General features: G+C 36.3%; 1 protein-coding gene across 1 annotated transcript in view; it reads left to right on the top strand.

Moving 5' to 3' along the window:
- The window catches only part of ASIC5 (acid sensing ion channel subunit family member 5), a 33,966-nt gene extending 15,433 nt beyond the window's left edge, over positions 1-18,533 (top strand). The window contains exons 4-10 of the mRNA XM_058549784.1: positions 1,320-1,445; positions 3,260-3,409; positions 4,317-4,464; positions 6,900-6,956; positions 9,568-9,736; positions 16,497-16,588; positions 18,343-18,533. Of these exons, the coding sequence (XP_058405767.1) occupies positions 1,320-1,445; positions 3,260-3,409; positions 4,317-4,464; positions 6,900-6,956; positions 9,568-9,736; positions 16,497-16,588; positions 18,343-18,533 (933 nt within the window). The remainder of the gene's footprint in view (positions 1-1,319; positions 1,446-3,259; positions 3,410-4,316; positions 4,465-6,899; positions 6,957-9,567; positions 9,737-16,496; positions 16,589-18,342) is intronic.
- Positions 18,534-22,492: the final 3,959 nt, after the last annotated feature.

Below are 22,492 nucleotides of genomic sequence, written 5' to 3'. Positions count from 1 at the left end.
TTCTGGTTTTTTGCTTGTGGTACTGCATTAGAGCCCAAAGAAAATGAGAGGGCCCCAGCATTTAACTATGAAAATTATATATATTTCTCTAATGACTCATGACATCTTGTTTTTATTGTTTGTAAAATTAATCTACATTTAAGATAAAGTGTTGGACATATCTGAATCTATTAGTAAAGGAATACGTAGGCACTACGATCTCTTATTTCTTGTATCGGCAGTTCTGTAGCATACGTGGTTAGTGATTCCAGGTAAACTTCACAAATTCATGGTTCTGGGACACGATTCCTCCTCCTTTTGGTAGCCTTCCTTAGCACACAGGAAACAGAAAAGAAATGCCTGAGAGACGTGTGACAGAGATGAAGCCCTGGTCTAAACTCTTAATTTAGAGAAGATTTTCTGTCACTTTTTATTTACCTACGTGTTTAAACTCATCACCAAGAAATTTTGTATTAGATATGAGTTTTTCAGTTGAAAGTTACAGACACTCAACTCTGGTAAGCTAAAGAGTAAAAGCAATGAATTGGTTTAATTAATGGGGAACTCTAAGAGTAGGAATGGCTTCAGAAAAGGCTCAACCAAGGGACTCCAACACCATCATTAATATTCTGTTTCTCTTTCAATCTCGGGACTCGGGTTGGCTTCTTTCTGTATGAGTTCTCCCCACACAGAGCCAAGATGGCTGTTGACAACCCTAGCTTCTCATTATCATAGGTTAACACTCCAGTATCCACTTAACAATCCCATGAAGACTTTGATTAGCTGTACTTGGGACATATATCAATTCCTTAACAAATCACTGAAGGGAATGAGTAGGGTATTAATATAGTAGGGTATTAATGGTAGGGTATTATTGGCCCAGTTTATGTCACATGTACCTCTGTAGTGTGTCTGGTTGGAAGAGGAGGGTTAAAGGAGCAGAGCAATGTGATTGGCTGCCCAACTGTGACCATGCATGGTGGGGTAGGGGTGCCTCCACAAAGAGAGGATGCTGACAGAGTTCTCCCCAGGTAAAAATATATGTTTCCATGAATCCTTAGTAAGTATAAAACAAATTACTTTTCAAACGCTTTAAAAACATGCTTATTTATATGTTAAAATGTCTCAGTCACATACAAATTGACAAGTGCATATTACAACAAAAATGAAAACTCTCATTGACTACAAACAAGAATGACCAGATTTTCTATTCTTTCTATTTCCACATTCTCATTTAGACATTTGTGATTTAAAAAAAAAAAGTTATAGCAATATAAACTTCAAAAGTGACCAAAACACCCAACTGATTGTGTTTTATTTGGTTCCTTTTCGTATTGGAGGATTTTGCACATGTCTTCACTGAATATGGAAATTGTTTCACTTTTAATCATGGTGAAAATATCCAAGCAAAGAGAGAAACGAGTGTCTCTGGAAGAGGCTTAAGCTTGCTCTTCAATGTCAATCAGGTATTGAATTTTCTTAAACCTAGTCAGGATTCAAGACAAACAAGAATGGGGAGGGGTTTCAAAAGATTTGATTAGAATATTTTGCCCTGTTAAATTGTTCCCACAAGTTGGATATTATTTTGGTTTTTGTTAATTTAGCCAGAGTCCCATGGATGCAGCTATTGACTTAAAGATTAAACAGGCAAAATTTAGAGGCATAACCTGGATATTTTTAGCTATCCTACTGACTATCATTATTGTGACTTCGGAAATGTGCATGCCACAAAATAAAGAAACCAGAGATTTCTAAATCACAATGTATATAGTTAATTTAAAATGACTCTATGTATTTAAAGAATAATTTTTAGAAAGGTTTTCATGTAAATAAGGCAATATATTTTAGAAAGAAGCCATACATACGCATTTGACAAACCACAGAATCCACAGTCTGAAAAAGCGATCAAAAGAAAAAATTACTATGTAAAGAATGTTGTATAAATGGGCTTGCCTAAGACTAGCTTCTGTAAATTTGTAATTGGTTCAAGAAGCCTAAGTGTTGAGGCCTGGGACGCAAATGTCCAGACACCTGAGAAATGCAGTGGTGTTACCTTCAAGGGTATCTCGTATAGCTCCCACCCAAGGTTAATTCTCACGTCTGTCTTGCACACATATTTCTACTCCATTATTGTGGTTTCATAAACCAAAACTCTCAAATGCTGATGAATTAAGTATCCAAAATCATACAATTAATGCAAAGTTGAGAAATAAACCTAGTCTCCCCAAATTCTATGAAATTACCCCACCTCCCAATCCAAGTGACTGAGGCCATTGGCTACTTTCAAAGAATTGCTCACAAGGTATGCTTCAACACTTCCCCTTGTATCTTACTCAAGATACCTTTTGTTATGTTCAAACATAGTACTACACAGTGCAATGCATGTACCCATTCTTGTATATATATTTGATTAGTATTTTGAAGTCATTCAAATATTAGCCATGTGGTCAGTTCAAACATTATATTATGAATTTTACAATCTAGAATTTCCCAAATATTTTTAGAATGCAATTAAAATCTGCAAATTCAATGCAACATTTCACAAGTAAATGGCACTTAAATATTTCTCCAGACTAGCCAGTTAAGCGTTTCTTAGAGAGTCATAATAGACGCAGGAGAAATAGGGTCTTGAGTTACAAATGGAATATTAAGCATGTTTATTAAATGTAATTACAAATGCAGTTGACCGATTCACAGGAAAAAATCATCATATTCGGAGTCCATTCCTTCTCCGTATTGCCTGAAATTACAACTAGTAACAAAATCACCAGCAGTTTAGTCTTAAATGTCTCCAACTGACATATGAATTATAGAAGAGCACTGTTGTTAAACAAATAGTTTGTCTTCTCTCTTCTGGGAAAATGAATTTGAATTTTAAATAAGGTCAGAAATTTTAATCCCAAAGAGAAGAAGAGGGCCAAATGATTTTCTAAAACAAACGCAGCAAAGAGAACAGCCAAGAAGGAAGCAACTGAAAGGTGAGGAGAGGGCCAGAGGAAATCAGATAATTAACAGTCATAATACGTACTATGACCTTCATCCAAGGCAGAGTAATCTATGGAAAACGGCCGAGGCCTTGAAATGTGATTCAGCCATGACAAGTATGTTTTTAGGCGTTTAATTTTCACAGCGTTTGTATAAAAAGAGATTGAATAGTAACATGAAATATTTGATTTTAAGTCAGTCAAATACTATCATGAGAGGATGAAACTAAATCTTGAACTTGTGTAGAATTGTTATCAATTTGTAATTTTGGGAAAAAAATGGATTTTTGTTTCAGGCAGAATTCACTGATGACCCAGCCCTTGGTTTTGTGGATGCTGGGGTCATCTTCGTTATCCATTCACCAAAGAAGGTGCCACAGTTCGATGGTTTAGGCTTGTCGTCCCCTGTGGGAATGCATGCACGGGTAACAATCCGCCAAGTGAAGGTAAATATTCACAAAATGTAGAGTCTGAGGGAATTCGGTGGGGTAGTGAATAATACTTTTCACTAGAAACCCCTTTCTCCCATGCCTTTAGAACACCCCTGGACATTCCACAGTTTCATTTCAGATTCTTTTCCTTTGCTAGGATGCGTATATTTAGTAAAAACAGTGAAATCACATACACAATACAAGTGAAAGCTGGCAAGCCTAGCAAATCCAAGATGACTTTAAATTTCATTAGAGTTGGAAAGGGTCAGCAAGTATGAGGAGACACAGCTGTGGGTCTTCTCAATGGGACGTTCTGGAAAGGAGAAAAATAAGTGGGAAGAGCAGGAATCTTGGAGTCAGATACGTCTGGAAGGTTTCTATTCACCAGCCACTTGCTCTGTAATCTTCTTAATTAACTTCCTCAATTTCCATCTTTCCCTGCACACTGTGGAGAGGGGGGTAATATTTCCTTTTCGTAGTTATTATGACATGTATGTGAAATAAAATAAAGAAAGCACTTATCATAATGCCTGGCACATAATAGTTGCTCAATAAAGAATCTTTTTTTGTGATTTTTGTTGCTGTTTTGTGGGTGGGCTGATTAATATGCTAACATATCGTTTCCATAAATGATACTATTTTTCCTTCTATGAGTTAATTTTTAGAGCAATTAGTCTTTTTGATTTTATTGATTCACTACAAGCACAGAGCATTGGGATATATGTTAAAGGACCACTATTATATTTACTTTCAGGGATTTTCAGGTTAACAGAGTAGGCAAAATAGGCAAATAGAGTCAACTAAAAAAAAAAAAGAGCTCTGAGAGAAAAGTAAACTCACGTATCAGCCTCTCTTCTTGGAGTGGAAATAGGTGGATTGACTCAGATGAATCTCTTGAACCAGGTGTTTCTTTGATCTTAAGACAGTTCATCAAGAATACCCTTGGGGAGAATGCAACCCTAACATCAAGCTGCAGAATTTTAGTACCTACAGCTCTTCCGGTTGCTTGAAGGAATGCAAAGCACGGCACGTGGAAAAACAATGCGGATGTTTACCTTTTCTGCTTCCTGGTAAATAAAAAATGACAACTTTCCCCTTATTTAACTATAGTCACTTAATTTGAAACATGGGAAATAGACAATCATGAAATCGTTTTCCATTCTTATGAAATTCTATGCCAGAAAGTCAACCACTTGACAAAGACAACCTCAACCGACAGATTTTACATCAAGGAATCATAGCAGAGATTTCTGGAAAGAAAATAAAACTGTGTTCTCAGGGCTAGTCCCCAATTCTTACTTTCAAAATGTAAAATTGGGTGCTCTCAAATGTCCAAAGCTGCTCATCATGGTTTTCTCAATTTGAAAGAAAAATTAGATCATCTATATAAATCTTACCAACTATGAATATTTCACTATTGGAAAATTCTTTTCTCTGTGGGTAGAAAGAAAACTCCAGGCTCCCTTTGCATGCAGTTTGAAACATTTCCAGAGCCAGGGATATTTGAGGCAAGCGTGGAATGAGGCAGTGGAGCAGGATGGGCGAGAGCCGAACACTGATCCAGGCTGCTCGCCTCAGCTCTGCCATTTCTCATCTACGTGATCTTGGGCTTAACCTCTCTGTGCCTCCTGTAAAACGGGGGGGATAGTGCTCTACCTTACAGGGTTGTCATGAGGATGAAACGAGTGTGTAAGTGGTTTAAAAAGTGCTTGGCTTTGGTACATGTGTGTGGTGATGGGTTGTAATTAGTATTTTGGGGGTGAACATGATGTAGTCCATGCAGAAATAGAAGTACAATGATGTACACCTGAAATTTTTACAATGTTATAAACCAATAAAAAAATAATAATAATAAAAAAAAAAAGTGCTTGGCACAGAATACATTCCATATAAGCACTGGATATTTTTATTCAGATTTCCTTCCTCCCCCTCCTCCAGCATATTTATAAAGAAATGTATAGTGCATTAATTAAAGGCAAAACCAGTTTGGCTGTATAAGTTTGCCACTAGGGCCCATCACACAGACACACACTACACTACTTTTCACACATAGATATACTAATACTACCTCTCTCTCCCTTTATAACAACAGTCTCTACTTGGAAAACTACTTAGAAATTTCGAGAATCATCACTTCTTTCTTTCCAAAATTCTGATTATTGGTCTCTGGCCCCCCCAAAACCGCCATTCTCTAAAGCTGCTAGCTCTGGCTCTGATTTGTCGTTCCTAATAATCTTTCCAAAGTGACTGGAAGAAAGTATGAATTGATAGATGGAAAATAATGTTTATAATCTAAAAATGTATTACTGCTTACAAAACACAAACTGAATAACTAACAAATAACTGAATAACTGGACCAGAAACTAGGCAAGATGAAATGCAAAACACAAACCATGACATTTGCACGAGCTTTAGAATGTACCAAGTGCTTTCAGGATAATGTCTTATTTGGTTTGATCCTCACATATCCCTCTAAGTCTGCTTATAGATGGGGAAAGTGAGATTTGTAGACATTAATGAAGTAGCTAAAGTACCTCCACTAACATTTTGTGGAGGCAATCCCCCAAATCACCTTTTTAGATATGGGTTGTTTCCAAAATTTTACTGTTCTTTGTAATGGGAGAAATAGCAGTGCAAGAAGTAAGGCACACTTTGGAAAAGAGAGGCTTTTCACTAACTTAATTCTGGAGGTAGACTTTTTCCTTTTTTTACTTATTTCAGTTCCTTCACAAAAAGTATTCCCTCATAGCTGAACTTATCCACAAATTGTACGTGGACAATCTCTTTTGGTTATTTTCAGGACAACTGGCTAAACATTGAGGCTAACGCCAGAGACCACATGGGTGATAAGCAACAAATACTGTATTAAGGCGCAAAGACTAAGGCTTTAGAATCAGCCTGGGACTAAACTCAGCTCTGTTACATATTGGTTTTACAATTTGTCTTAAGGTCCACAGCAAGTGCTTAACAAATATTAGCGCTTTTCTGCCCCATCCTACTGCTAGAAAGGCAGCCCACGAGGTGTGTGAGTGTGTGAATATGTAAATATATATATTTAAATCAACGGATAAAGGGAGCAGGTTAGAAAGTAAACAGAGTGAGCCAAGGCCTCCCTAACTGCTTGAGCATGCCACTTTCTGAACCTTAGTGTCTTCGTTTGTAAAATGATTGCCACATCACAGGATTAGGGTAGGAACAAATGAGATGTTGAATGCTAAAGCAATTTTAAATTTCAAAGCTACTAACATTTTAAAATTATTATTCCCACTTAAAAGATCTTAGAATGATATGGACAGATGGAAGGAAACATGAACATAAACAAAAAAACTTTATTATTCTTCCTCCCAATGTATATTTTCATTGGGTATTAACATGTTTTCATACTTTTTTTGGCAAAAGAATAAATGTACAGATGGATGGATGGATACAAGAAAGATATTTTTGTCAGTATGTCACTTATTTCATAAAATGTAAAGTCTCTATATTTACACTCATTATTTTTAAGGAAATGGGATAGAGTGTGACCTACAAAAGTTTTACAACTGCGTTTCTCCTACACTTGGTAAGTGGCTTAATTTATTTTCAGGATTTATATGAAAGTTGCTCAAAGACATTAAATCATACTATAGATAGTCCAGAAAGGAAACAGAATAGAGACTATAAGAGAGAGCTTTTTCAATATTTTTAAAATTAAGAATAGCAGCTTACATAGACATAGATAGTAAAACAAAACAAAAAACTCCTCTGATTTCAAGATATATCTGAATTAAAGATATGCAGTGACAAAGTAACAGCAACAAAGTTCTGGGTTTTATTTCTAAATTTTTATGTTGTGTTTTAAATTCCATACTTTTTTATAATCAAAATAACTTTGTTGATTAACATAAATAAAACATACTTGTGACTAGTTGAAACACTACAGAACAGAAAAGAATCATTGGGGGGACGGCCCTGCGGTGTAGTGGCTAAGTGCATGTGCTCTGCTGCTGGCGGCCTGGGTTCGGATCCCGGGCGCACACCGAGGCACCGCTTGGCAAGCCATGCTGTGGCGGCATCCCATGTAAAGTGGAGGAAGATGGGCACGGATGTTAGCCCAGGGCCAGTCTTCCTCAGCAAAAAAGAGGAAGATTGGCAGATGTTAGCTCAGGGCCAGTCTTCCTCAGCAAAAAGAGGATAAAAAAAGAATAGTTGGAAAATCAGTAGAAGTTGCATCACTCTGAGAATTACTATCACCATTTAGGTGACCATTCTTTCATTCATTCATTTCATTATACATATATTATATATAAATACATATGTAAAATTTTTACATAAATAGAATCGCAACCCTACATGCCATATTTACAGGGGACAACTTCTTAAACAGCATCTTTTTTGCTTACATATCTCTTACCTTAACCTCCAACCAATGTTAACGCTCTAGTATATTCTACCATAATTTTCTCCACATAAACAGCTTCATATTTATAGTCATTGGTTGTTTTATTAAAATGGAATCATATTATATTCCTTTCTATGAAACTTGCTTTTCTAACCCATTATGGAACTATCTCCAGGACAGCAGGAATAGATTTAACAGATCCTTTTTAATGATTGTAAAATATTTCACGGAATGGGTATGGGTAGAAGGGATCTTATATATTTTTTAATAGCTTACAAGCTGAATAAAGCATACTTCATTTGATTGTGCTTCACTTTATTGCACTTCACAGATATTACATTTTTTACTAATTGAAGGTTTGTGGCAACCCTGAGTCAAGCAAGTCTATCAGTGCCATTTTTCCAACAGCATTTGCATTTTTTAGCAATATTTTTAAATTAAGATATATACATTATTTTTTAGACATAATGCTATTGCACACTTAATAGACTACAGTATAATGTAAACATAACTTTTATATGAACTGAGAAACCAAAAAAATTTGCATGACTTGCTTTATTGCAATATTTGCTTTATTGCAGTGGTCTGGAACCAAACCCACAGTATCTCTGAGGTATGCCTTATGCAGAAGTCTTGTTACTAACCAATGGAATTGAAGTTATGTTGTCAAATTTCTTGTGATTTCCTATCCCTAATGGGGGTTGGCGGGGAAGCTTTTGGAAACAAATCATGCATGCAGTTCTTCAGGGACTGTTGTGGGATAATGGGATCAGAAATGTGTGTGTGTGTGTGTGATTGTGTGTGTGGAAATGTGTGTGGGTGTGTGTATGGGAATGTGTGTGTGAGTGTGTGAGAGTATGTGTGTGTGAGTATATGAGAGTGTGTGTGTGTGAGAGTGTGTGTTTGTGAGTATATGTGTATGTGTGAGTATAGGGAAAAAGTAGTGTTTATTACCAGTAGTCTTAAAGAACTAAGGGATGCATGCTAAAGTCATGCCCTGAAAAAGCAGCGAAGTTAGTCTGGAAAGCAAGCCCAAGGTTGATCATTATTAGGGTGTCTTGGTGAAAAAAGGGTCACAAGAACAAAGAATTCAGTAACAAACAAGAACCAAAATATCCACCAAGAGTGAGGAGCAGTGAGATTGGGCACTGGGAGGTGATCCAAAGGAAAGCTGGAGACAAATACCACCTCCTGCAGAAACATTTTCCAGTACACATTTGTGTGGACAGCCTGGTTGCTCTACAGGGGCCAAGAGAGAACCGAAGACAGAACCTCAACGGCTGATTTAGAAGTCCCTGGGATCCACAGAAATAAATGGCTCTAAACACCTGGCAGCGTTATTTCACACTTTTATAAGTTGAGACAACCCCAAGGATAAGTTTAGTTTAAACCTGAGTCATTCGCTTTCAGGATTACATTTAAAAGTTCCTCTCAAGGTGACACAAGTTCACACAAACAACTTTCCATCTTTCTCCTGCCCAAATGACTGATATTTTATGGAAATAGGCTCAAAGACTCTCTGGAAAGGATTTCTTATTTCTAAGAAAGATCTGAATCCAGTGACTCAATGAATTCAAGGATAACAACTATGTTTTATATTCTGTCTCCTTTGCTGTGTTTATACTAAAATATAAATAAAATATAAACACCATGTGTTAAGAAAGTAATGGTAGAACTTGTTAACCACTTTTTGTAGGATTGAAAGTGAAATTATAAAATTTTAAAGAGCTCTATTCTTCCCACTGTGAAATAGTCTTCTTTTCTGAATATCCTGTCTTAATTTTCATTTCAGACCACATTGAAGTTAAGGGATTATGTACAATGGGAACACATAATTCTAGCTGCCCTGTTCCTTGTGAAGAAACAGGATACCCTGCCACTATTTCTTATTCTACTTTTCCAAGTCTAACAGCTTTGAAATATCTTTCCAAGAAGTTGAATCGAAGCCAGAAATATATCAGGTAATCTTTTGAGTCTTGCAAATTATTTGTAATTAACATGAATAGTTTCTTTACTCAAAACTTTCAAAGACTCAGGAAATAAAGTTCTGATCAGTCAAAGGAAGCAGTGGCTTACATCACTGAACTAACAATGAAAGCCTAGAGTTTTAAAAGTAGATAAAAATCACATCTTTCCATCCTTTGATTTAATTGTGTGAAAAGTAAAATGAGGCCTGCTTGAGTAATTTGCTCATGATCTTGCCTTTATTGGCCCAACTGGGGAAAATAACAATGCTGACTGATATCAGTTAACGCTTTAAAATATGAAAATTCCATACTTGCAAATTACATAGTTATGGAGCACAAATAATTATTCTCATTTTACAGATGAGGAAACTGAAGCACACTGTATTTCAAGTAACTGTCCTATTAAGGTAGTCAGAGGCACAGAAAGAACTTATGACCAAGACCTATGACTCTGGTCTCCATGTATTTTCCACAGAGATGTATAGTTCCAATTCTGATTAAGTGAGGATTAAATTAGGTCTCTTTCTGCTGCACCATACTGCCTCTTAGAAATTACAAATCAAACTTCATAAAGAACTCTCTTTTTTAAAATCAGGAAACAACCTTAACGTTTCTCTTTGGTTTTTATGTATATTTTCAAGCCAAGGATCTAAAACAGCAATATAGCACATTGGTGTTTGTATGTATATGTATTATAATATAAATAGTTTAACTAATTAAAAGCTGACTAACTTTGCACAGAAAAGTACCTAACTTTGAAAGCATGTTTGGATTCCAGTTTTAGCCTGGTATTCATTTTAATGTATTAAAAACACTGCTCTCCTCATGTAAATGTCTAGACAATAAAATGATCTTTACAAATCAGGAAGAAAAAGTATTTTCATTAAGATAGGGTTGATGGGTATGATTTCAGACACTTAGCAGATAAAAAGATGGAAAGCTAGGAAATTTACAATCATATCTTTGTTAACACTTCAGTCTCCAGTACAGACGTCTCTTTGTATTCCATTTTAATATGGGAAACTGGCATACTTGTAGTATTATCCCTGTTATACTTAAATATGACTGAGAAGAGCGCTGTGTGTGGCTTTGGCTGATAGATAGCTCCTGACTTTTGTAATTACTTAATAATATGCAGAGAATGTAGGCACGATTTTGGAGAAGTATCGGTGAATCAGAAAAGTAACCCATGTAGATGACTGTAGAGAACACTGGTTTTTTTGTAAAGCTTGGATTGTTGTAAATAGCTCTCCAATTAGTCTTATCACATAATTGACTTGTAGGGACCTTACATCGTTGTAAATCATACAGACCATTTCTAGGAGGACTAAGGCAGGTGGCTGCATAAATGTAGCTGGACACATGGGTGTCCAAATCCTAAATAGAGCCCGTAGCTAGAAGTCACACATATGATTTAGTAACTGGTTTATGTACAGGTGCCAGAAATCAAAGAGCAGTAAATTAGAAAGCACAAATGCAGTTTGCCAGGAGAGCAGATGTGAAAACTGAGTAACAGTCAGATTTAAAACGAAGCAACCCCTAACTTAATCATGAAGCCAGTGTGTGTTTTTTCCTGGGGTACTAACCAACCCCAGATGATGACCAATTCAGGGCCTCATGTGGCAGCTGCTGAACCCCGTTAAGAAGATAAGAAGCTTAGCTTGACTGAAGCAGGCAGTGTGGAGGTGAAGATAAGGGTAACTTGTGGCTGAATTGAGGCCGATTTCGTTCATAAAATAAATGATTTTTGTAAATTGTTGTCTTAGTTTAACAAATTTTCAAGTAAAACTTGGATAACATTGTTTGCTTTATGCAAAAACAGTTCATTCCCCTAACGCAGCCCTCATACTCAAGCATCTGGAAGCATTTCTTTAGTGTTTTGTAAATGTAACAAATACAATTTTTCTTTGATCTCCTTACCCTTATTAAAATTCAGATTTTATTTAATAATTTTGCCTCTCCTGACACAAACAAATATTCTTGGCCTTAAATCCTGGACAATTTCACTATTACCTTGAGACACAGATTCAGTGAGACTCAAATTACTGGGCACGTGACCTGCCTGAGAGAAGCTGAGTAAATATCACAATATCTGTGTGGGATGAATTTATCTTCTCTCAAAAACATAGACGGATAATGCTTGGAAATGGTTATGAGTTTTGTGCTTGGGAAATTAAACAATATTATCAGCGTACATGTAAATTAGGAGCACAATGGAGGATAAAAAGATTGCAATATTACTAAAATTTCTGGACTTCCAAGACAACTTTATTATTTCCTTCACTTTGGCAACTGCTTTATTATTTGTAAATATTGTTATACCCCCTGATTATCTAGTTAAACATAGCACATTCTCCTGTTACCCAGGGTTAAACCAATGGAAATTAAGTAAACAAATTAATGATATATTTTGAATTAAGTATATTTGGGAATATTGATTTCTAAAACTGTAAACAATAAAGAGAGTGATTTACAGCCATGTTCCTCAGATATATTCAAGCACACCACATAATTCCAGGAAACATTGCTAATAGGATTCATTCTTTTTTTTTTAATTGAGGTATAATTGACGTACAACATTATACTAATTTCAGGTATACAACATATGATTTGGTATTTGTATATATCCTGAAACGATCACCACAATAAGTCTAGTTAACATCCATCACCATACATAGCTAGGAAATTTTTTTCTAGTGATGATAACTTTTAACATCCACTATTTTAATAACTTTCAAATATGTGATACAGTATTATTAACTATAATTGTTATGCTGTACATTACATCCCCATGACTTATTTATTTTATGACTGGAAGTTTGTACCTTTTGACTCCCTTCATCCATTTGCCCACCTCTTCACCCATTTCAAACCACCAACCTGTTCTCTGTATCTATGAGTTTGGTTTTTGTTTTTTTAGATTCCACATATAAGTAAAATCATATGATATTTATCTTTCTCTGTCTGACTTATTTCACTTAGCATAATTCCCTCAACGTCCATCCATAAATTGTCGCACATGGCAAGATTTTATTCTTTTTTTATGGCTAAATAGTACTCCAGTGTGCGCGCGTGTGTGTTGTGTGTGCGTGAGTGTGTGTACACCACATTTTCTTTATTCATTCATCTGTTGATGGACACTTAGGTTGTTTCCATATCTTGGCTACTGTAAATAATGCTGCAATGAACAGGGGGGTGCATGGATCTTTTCTAGTTATTGTTCTCATTTTCTTCAGATAAATACCCAGAAGTGGAATTGCTGGATCATATGGTATTTCTATTTTTAATTTTTTGAGAAAACTTCATACTGTTTTCCATAGCTGTACCAGTTTATTGGCTGCACCAGTTTACATTCCCACCAACAATGCGCAAGGGTTTCCTTTTCTCCACATCCTTGCCAACACTTGTTTTTTCCTTCTCTTTTTGAAGGATCTGTTCTTAATGACAATTATTACTGCCATCTGCAAATCATCAGGTGGTTGGTTTGCACCTCAGCTTATACGACAGACAGGTTAATATTTATCCATTCATTCATTGCTTTCATCGTAATTTGTTCCCTTATTTGTCCATTTTACACATATATAATAAGCACCTATTTTGTGTCAGGATTCAGGGGATACCCTAGGCGTTAGGGATACCTCAGTGTACAAGAGACAAAAACCCTGCCTCCTGCACTTATTTCCATTGAGGTGGAGATGGAAACAAATATATATATATATAGTCATGTCAGATGGTGCTAAGTACTGTGGAGGGAAAGGAAGCAGTAAAAGGGTGTGGAGAAGCCAGAGTCAGGGACGACTGTTCTCAGGGCTATGGATAGTGATCAGGTAAGACCTTCCTGGGAAGGTGACAATTGAGCAAAGACTTTAAAGCAGTGGTTCTCAAGCTTCTTGGTCTCAAGGTCCCTTTGTACTCTTAAAAATTACTGAGGAGTCCAATGAGTTTTAAGTGTCAGTATTTGCCATCTTAGAAATTTAAACTGAAAATTTTTACTGTTAATTCATTTAAATCAGCAGTAATAAACTTACTGTATGGTAACATAAATAAAAGTTTTTTACAAACAATAACTATTTTCCAAAACAAAATTTTAGGAAGAGTAGTGATGCTGTTTCAGAGTATTGTAAATTTTTTTTAGTGTCTTGCTTAAAAGAAGACAGTTAGGTTCTCATTTTTCCATTTAATCTGTTGCTTTATGTGGTATTGGTTGAAAAATGTAAAGAAAATCTTGCGTCAAACAGATATGTAGTTGCAAAGGGAGACATATTTTAATAACCTTTATAGATATTGTGAATTTTTTCCTTGATAACATACCAAAACCCAACAAGTGGTAGTTCTTTAAACGTTAATTGTAATATGTGTTTTGTGGTTGCCCTGCGAGGAGTAGGATCAACTCCCCACCCCAAATTTGATTTGGATGTTGAGACTTATGTTGCCACACGTGCGTCAAGAGGGCATGACAAAAATTTATTGCTCACATGATGAGACTTTCTGGGGCGAGTAGGGCAGACTCACAAGCAGATCCTCTCTTGGCTTGCAAGTACAAGGAGAGGCAATTGGCTTTGCCTTTCATTGTGGTTACATGGTGTGACTTCAACGAGAGATCTCCAGTGTGGGCCAGAGTTTGTGTGGTTTGAACTTACCCAGGTGCCAAAAGAGGAAGCGTGTGGGCTTTCTTATCAGTTTACCTCTCTTGGGACAAGAAGAGGGCAGGGTGGTGCTTGAAAGCAGTTAGCAGTGAAATATTAAAAACATATCAATAAATTTTTTATACTCAATTACATTAATATCCATTGATCTTTCACTTTGAATGATCTTTTACCTATGCAAGATTTTGAACATCATTTAATGGTCATTAGAAAAATTTTCTGCATTATATAGATTTTCCAAATATTTAAATATTTTATTATACAATATAAATTTCATTTTGATAGCATTAATTTTTAATTAAATACCATTACTATCACTATCATAGTTTGTCAGTCATTCTTTCAAGTAAAAATGGTGTTCCATGTAAAAAGTGCAGCTTTTCTTGAAATAACAATCATAGTGAAAATGTCAAATAATATGTTAGTATATTATGAAAATAATCTTGACCTTATGAACTTCCAAAAAAGATATTGGAGACCTCTGTGGGTCTGTGACCACACTTTGAAAACTGCTCTCCTAAAGGAGATATAAGAACTAGCCTTTATATTACATGGCGGAAGAACATTCCAGAAGGAGGGAAAACCAAATGCAGAGGAAGATCCTAAGCCAACAGCATCCCTGGTGTATGGAAAGAATAGAATGGACGTTGGTATGGCCAGAGGCAGAGTAGGCGTTGGAAGAGAATGGCAGGGCATGAATTGAGAAAGGTCAGAGTGAAGGGGTAGGTGGCAGACAAAATCTTATAGGGCCATGGAAGGGTTTTAGGGTTTTACTTAGAGTATACTAGGAAGTCTCTGGGGAGTTCTGGGCAGAAGAGTGATATGATTTGCAAATTGCAGAAGTATTATTTTGGTTATTGTGTGAAGAACAGAGGGTGTGTATCTGTTGAAGTAAAGTACATTAAAGTTGGAAGCAGAAAGACCAGTCAGAAAACTATTGGAAAAATCCAGGTGAGAGATGATGGAATCTTAGGCAAAGATGGTAGCAGTGAATGGGATGAGACGTTGGATTCTTGATATATTTTGAAGATAAAACAAATATTTCCTGATGGATTGGCTGTGTGGTGTTATAACACTATAAATGGAGACATATCAAGAGTTTGACTTGGAATATATCAATTTGAAATACCTATTGAACATCTGAGTAGAAATACAAAGAGGCAGTTGGATATATTATTGAACTTCAAGTTTGGGCTGGAGCTCTGGGAGGGAGATAGAGAGTGTGAGGGTATCCAAGACTACATAAAGAGCTATCATTTTAAAATAGTGTTTAGCCACTCTGGTCACATATGAAGGTTTCTAGAAGACACTAAGAAAACAGAGTCTCTGCTCTAATATATTAATGATGTAAAGTAAATGACTACCGTTTATTGAACGCTCAGTATATGCCAGGTTCTGGGCCAATTCTTTGCATACATTATTTAATTTCTCCTTGTCACAAATCTAAAATCCTGACTACAGATGAGGAAACCAAGACTCAAGAAAACCACGTAGTTTCTTCAGAGTCATGTAAGTAACAAAGAACAGGGCCAAGATTTGAATTAAAATTAGATACACTTAAGTGTTTGCATCTACTCTGTAGATATTTACGTTTAATGTCTTTTTCCAGTTTCTCTGGAATGTGACATAAAAAAATTATTGGGTCGGGGAAAAATTATTTTCCCTAAATACCAACATGACAACAGTACCCTCCAAATGAAACTACTATGATTAGTATTGAATACAATGATGTGTCTAATTCAACGTTAAAAAACACCTGAACCAAAAAATGATATTGCTGTACTTTGTCAAATAGAAATTAAAAATAGTGCTGACAAGGGCCGGCTGGTTGGCCTAGCAGTTAAGTTCGCAAGCTCCACTTCAGTGGCTTGGGGTTTGCAGGCCTGGATCCCAGGCACGGACCAATGCACCACTTGTCAAGCCACGCTGTGGCAGTGTCCCATATAAAGTAGAGGAAGATAGGCATGGATGTTAGCTCAAGGTCAATCTTCCTCGGCAAAAAGAGGAGGATTGGCAATGGATGATAGCTCAGGGCTAATCTTACTCACAAAAAAAAAAAAAATAGTGCTGACAATCTTGAACTAGATTAACTCTGGTTTTATCCCTAGGGAGAATCTCGTGCACATTGATATAAACTATAGTGACTTAAACTATAAGATAACCCAGCAGCAAAAAGCAGTGAGTGTGTCTGAGTTACTTGGTAAGTGTTATTTAGTTGTTCCTCAATGTTTAAAGAATTTTCTATCAGTTTTTTGTCCTTTCGTATTTAAGATTTAGCTTATCGATGGAGAAAAAGAATGAATAGTGCCTGCCATTCGCCTGCCATTTAAACCTAACACTTTTTGACTCCCTAGGCACATCTCCAGCAAACTTCACACGGGCTTTCACAAAGAAAAGGCTGGTGTTCATCATTCCATACTCACACTCAGCATCTTACTGTCCCCTCAGACATCCCCCGTCAGCAAGTGATTGCAGTGTAGTGTTTCAGCAATGCTACCTCTGGGTAGAATGTCAGCCATCTCAGACTTCCACACAGAGCTCCACCCAGAGAGGTCGGAAATGAATAGCCTGAACAAGCAAAATTCAGCATTTAAGTTATCACCACTGTATGCTCACACTCCTTCATCACACAGTCCTTAAACTTAATTGCTGATTTTCTAGATCTTACTGCACATAAAGGAAGTCATGTAGGTGACGGAAGAGGGTATCAGATTCATGCAAAATGACAGCAGTCAGACACTGGCACTGAGCCCCTGAATAGGGAGGAAATATACAAATTCCTCAAAGCTCTTGGGAAAGTTATACCTGATTACCACACTTTACAAAAATAGCGTGATGCTAAGAATGGCCCAGGGCAATGAGAAAAAGCTTAATATTGTAATCTATGTTAAGAAGTCCACGCTAGTGCAGTCAAATTCATACAGACAAAAAGTAGGATGGTGATACCAGGGGCTAAGGGGAGCGGGCAATGGGGAATTATTGTTTAATGGGTACAGAGTTTCAGTTGGGGAAGATGAAAAAATTCCAGAGATGGATGGTGGTGATGGTTGTACAACAGTGTGAATGTGCTTAATGCCACAGAATTGTACACTTAAAAATGGTTAAAATGGGGGCTGGCCTGGTGGTGTAGTGGTTAAGTTCACACACTCTGCTTCAGGTGCCCGGGTTCACAGGTTCAGATCCCAGGCACAGACCTACACCACTTATCAAGTCATGTTGTGGTGGCGACCCACATACAAAGTAGAGGAAGATTGGCACAGATGTTAGCCCAAGGCCAATCTTCGTCAAGCAAAAAGAGGAAGATTGGCAACAGATGTTAGCTCAGGGCCAACCTTCCTCACCAAAAAAAAGAAAAAATGGTTAAAATGGTAAATTTTATGTTATGTACATTTTACCACAATAAAAAAGGCACAAACAATAAAGATATATCTAGATTTTAAAATTTTCTTAAGAAGGCAGTGTTGTGTTACCATATTTTAGTTTAATGAAATATTACGAATGCTTAAAAAGAAGCAGTTTGGAGTCTTGAAATCACAAACTGCTTGGAAATTTATGTTTCTGGAAAACATCATTGCCCAATAACGCCATCTGAATGCTGCATTTCTGCTCTCCATTCAACACATGGAAATGAATTTGTAATTGTTTAGGATGTTTTATAAATTTGCCTAAATTTAATATCCCCCAAAGACTTAGACTTATATTTTTGGAAACAGATTTTATGTTGGCTTTTTCTCTCTCCTTTTTGAGATGATTTATATGAGTATTATTTTAAGATATTATTAATTACTATTCCTTTGTTTATACCAAACTTAAAATAATACAATTCACTCATCTTTATGTAATATCAATTATGATTAACTTATTAGCTTCAAATAATTTAAATTCTAGCAATGTTTAATTTACTTTTTGTGAAAAAGCATAATTTATTCCATTTCTTTATTGGCTTTATTACAGCAGATGTTGGTGGTCAATTGGGCCTATTTTGTGGGGCCAGTATGATTACAATTATAGAAATTATTGAATATATATTCACCAATCTCTACTGGCTATGCGTTTTGTTCTTGCTGAAGATACCTGAAATGACCCAGGGGCCTCCTCCACCTCAGAATCATCTTGGGAATAAAAATAGCATAGAGGAATGCTGATGTTCACGGAGGACAAAAGCTTTTACTTTTCTCTTCACGGCACCCTCAGATTTATTCGTGACTAACTCATTGTTATGTAATAGTATGTTATAGTTTTGGGGATCCAATACAATCCATTGTAGATCTCTATCTCTTTATATGTCTTTGTCTCTGTCTGTATTTATGTATACATCTTAATTTATATATAAAAAGAAACAGACACACATGAATTCTCAGCACCTACAACAGTAGAGATTATATAGCAGACATTTCATAAATATTTTTTTAATGAATAAATATTTGAGTAATGGAAAAAGATACTCTTTATGACTAAATATGTGAATGAGACCTGATAAATAAAGAAGCTCTATATGAGGAGACAAGATATTACTTTACTTGGGAAATTATAATTTGTACTTTATAAAATTTCTGAGAATTTTTATTTTCACTAAAATCCAACATACTTTTATATTCTTTTGCCTGGAGAGTTCTATTGTATAACTGACTTTGGGAGGGGCAGGATATATATTTCCTATATAGATGGATTCTTAAAATAAATCTATTTGAAAATAAAATTAAATCTGTAGTATATTGAGAGTACACAGTGTTTTATCATTTTCTCCAAGAACCTCTGTGTATTTATTTAATCTAGAAAGGAAATTCAAGAGGTGAAGTGTTCTCATTACCCCTCAGGCAGTCAACCTACTTTCAGTCTCTCAGAATATTCAATAAATGGTGAATTGTCCAGGAGCCTTGTCAAACACATTTAAGAAATAATCATCAAGTCATAGAATTCTAACCCCAAATTCATTCTGTCTAGTATTGCTGGGTCTCATTTTCTTTCTGGCCACATGAGAATAATTTCTGAAAATCTTAAAATGTTGTTTTCAAATTTAATTATAAGTAAGTGCTAGTGCCATGGGAATGAGGCCAGTGCAATCTGACAGTACTCAGTCAAATTAGGAATATGTATATCTCAAGACCTGGAAATACTCCAGAGAAATTCTCCCACAGAGATGTGACATGCTAAGATGTTCATCATTTACATACCCATCAATGGGGAAGTCACTGTCAACGGTGTGTGTGCATGCTATGGAAGACTAGCAGCAGAGAGGCACTATGGCTTAAACATGCCCCCAAAATATTCTTAAATCTTAAAAATAAAGTGTTAGGTAGAAAAAAGTTTTAAAAAACCCCACATATGCAAGGGTATAATACAATAGTTTATGTAAATTGAATATGCTTGCCCACAGAACAAGTACACAAGTGTTAAAAGAACATATATTTAAAAGGTAAATATAAATATAATATTAAATATTTATGTAACAGACGCATTAGAAAGATTGCCTATAGTGGAAAGGGAAATCAGAAGTGGGAATACAGGATAAAATGGAATAAATAAAATGAATGAATGAATAAACTAGAAATATAGGGCTATTGATGATAGTCTAATGTGAAGATTCATTTCTCTGAAGAGAAAGCTCATTTCTCTGCCTTGTGGGCCCCAAAATAAAATAAAATATTTGGCTGCAAAGTCATGTTTCTCTTGACAGTTGAGAAGAATCATTTTTTATGCTAATAATAGTATGATTGATTCTCAGATTTAGTGCCAGGCAGCTTCTCACTTCCTATATTGCAATTCTTTTCTCCTCTACTCATCCAAATACGTTAAGCTAAACCAAGGAGATACTATTCTGTCCCTTTTCTTAGCATACTGAAAAATTTTTCAACAATTTGTGTTGTGAGTGATTCATGGACAAGGGACTCCACTAATTTTGTTGTATCCCTTACATAAAATGGGCAAGTAGCAGAATATAATTGGGATGACTCTCCTATTTTTTGGACTTGATGAATCCCGAATTATAAGAAATTTTAAGTATTTCCTATGACTGTCACTCATTTATCTTCCAATATTCCTATGCTCTAAAAATTACAAATATATATATATATATTGTTTGAAAGAGATTAAATAGGGATTGATGTCATGCAAGAGCTAACTAATTAAGAATGGAGAGTTTTAGAATTTAAGCCTCACTTCCCTAAATCCAGACCCAAGACCCTAGACTCTAGACCCTAGAGCAATAATGCCAGTCTAGTGAATTGGGCAATGCAGAGCAATATAAGCAGTGACTTTTGGACCCCCCAATCAATGTATCAGAAACATTTGGGGGAAAAAATGAGTATTGAGGATTTTATGAGATTTTGATGCCAAATGATTGTCACCATACCCTTGGTTTAAAGTAGCCAAAGCTCTAAAGCAGATTACCGAAGAACAATCTTATCCATAGACGGCATGATACAGCTTTGACCCTTAAAAATTTGGCAAAATGAATGGAAATAAAGAAGCCGAATGAGGGGGGAAATAGGAGACCCTTGTTTCTGCTAATCACTTTATGAAAATGAAATCACTGACAGGGAAGGGAAAGAAAATGAAACACAAAACAAGGTAAAATGAGACTAGTGTATAAAACAAACAAAATGTGCCTCATTGTTTGCCTGAAGTTCTACTGGGAACTTGGAAAGATAGAATGATTCCTCATGAGGCTGCTTCCTTATGACTCTTTATTATTAATTGCACCATCTAAATATAATATGGTAATAGGCCAGGGGAGAGTTGGGCCACTTGGCTGAAAAGTACCATCAACTGCCGATGAATCTTTGCTATCTTCATTTCTTTGCTTAAACAATCAAGGGGCAAATAATTGGATGGTAAACACAATAGAAGGGAGGGGACTATTCAGGATGAGTATTAATTTTCTGTTGGTTGCCATGCTCAGTATCCAGACAATTCCCCGGAATTTTAAATGTACAAATGTTACCTCTTTTGGGATTGATGAAGGTGGGAATACAGAGGGTTTGTGCTTTGAGAGTCAAAGTTGCAATTCTGTCACCTACTGAAAAGTGGAATAGTCCTTCTGAAGCATTTGAAATATTGTGGATACGAGCAGCCTCAGGTTTATGATATGATAACCAGTAATGAGCCACCCTCATTGGGTGATACAACCCTGAACCAAATAATAGCATATGTCAATAAAGGTTTGGGCCCCTTATATAACCCTCCTATTAAGAAGAGACAAGGCCATATAAGAACCTGAAGCTGTGGAGGGCAATATCTGAAAGCCAAAAGAACTTGGAGGGTACAGTGCTACTGCAGTGGAAGGCATTAGAGTTAACAAGAAACTGCAGATCGGAGAGCAAGAAAGAAAGAGACATCTTGTTGTGGTATCACCTAAACCTGAGCCCCTAATTGGAATGCATTTATTATGTAAAATAGAGAGCTTTGCCGTTACTGGATTCTAGATTAAATAGGTAACTTACCTTTTGCTCAATTTTAATTTGTCATGCTAAATGAGAACCTTCAGATTGCTCAATTTCCATCCGTAGTGATTTTTTTTTTTTTGCGAGGAAGACTAGCCCAGAGCTAACATCCGATGCCACTCCTCCTCTTTTTTCCTGAGGCAGATTGGCCCTGGGCTAACATCCATGCCCATCTTCCTCTACTTTATATGGGATGCCGCCACAGCATGGCTTGACAAGCGGTGCATCAGTGTGAGCCCGGGATCTGAACCTGTGAACCCCAAAGCGGAGCATGCGCACTTAACCACTACGCCACCGGCCCGGCCCCCGTAGTGAATATTTTAACGTTAATTAAATCACACATCATTTTGGAAGTATCATCAAATGGATGTATGCAGATTAGAGTCTCTGCTGCTATTGCATCTAAGCATAAAATACTGGAAATTTAGAACTGTAAGTCACTGGATGCAGCAACTTCATATAATTCTTTCAGGAATCAATTGTTGATCTGTTACTGGGCTTTGGTGGACACAGATCCTGTCACTGGGACATCAAATAATTCTAAGCCCCCAAATAGCTGCAATATCAGAGAAATCTGCCAATAAAGACAGAACAACTCAGCAGAATTCACTGATAAAATGGATATGGTACTTACAGGTGCATACTTGATGGCAGCTCTGGAG

The sequence above is a fragment of the Diceros bicornis genome, chromosome 11 (genome assembly GCF_020826845.1).
Source record: "Diceros bicornis minor isolate mBicDic1 chromosome 11, mDicBic1.mat.cur, whole genome shotgun sequence".
NCBI lineage: Eukaryota > Metazoa > Chordata > Mammalia > Perissodactyla > Rhinocerotidae > Diceros > Diceros bicornis.
The sequence above is the reverse complement of the archived record's forward strand: the minus strand, read 5'-3'. Positions and strand labels throughout refer to the sequence as shown.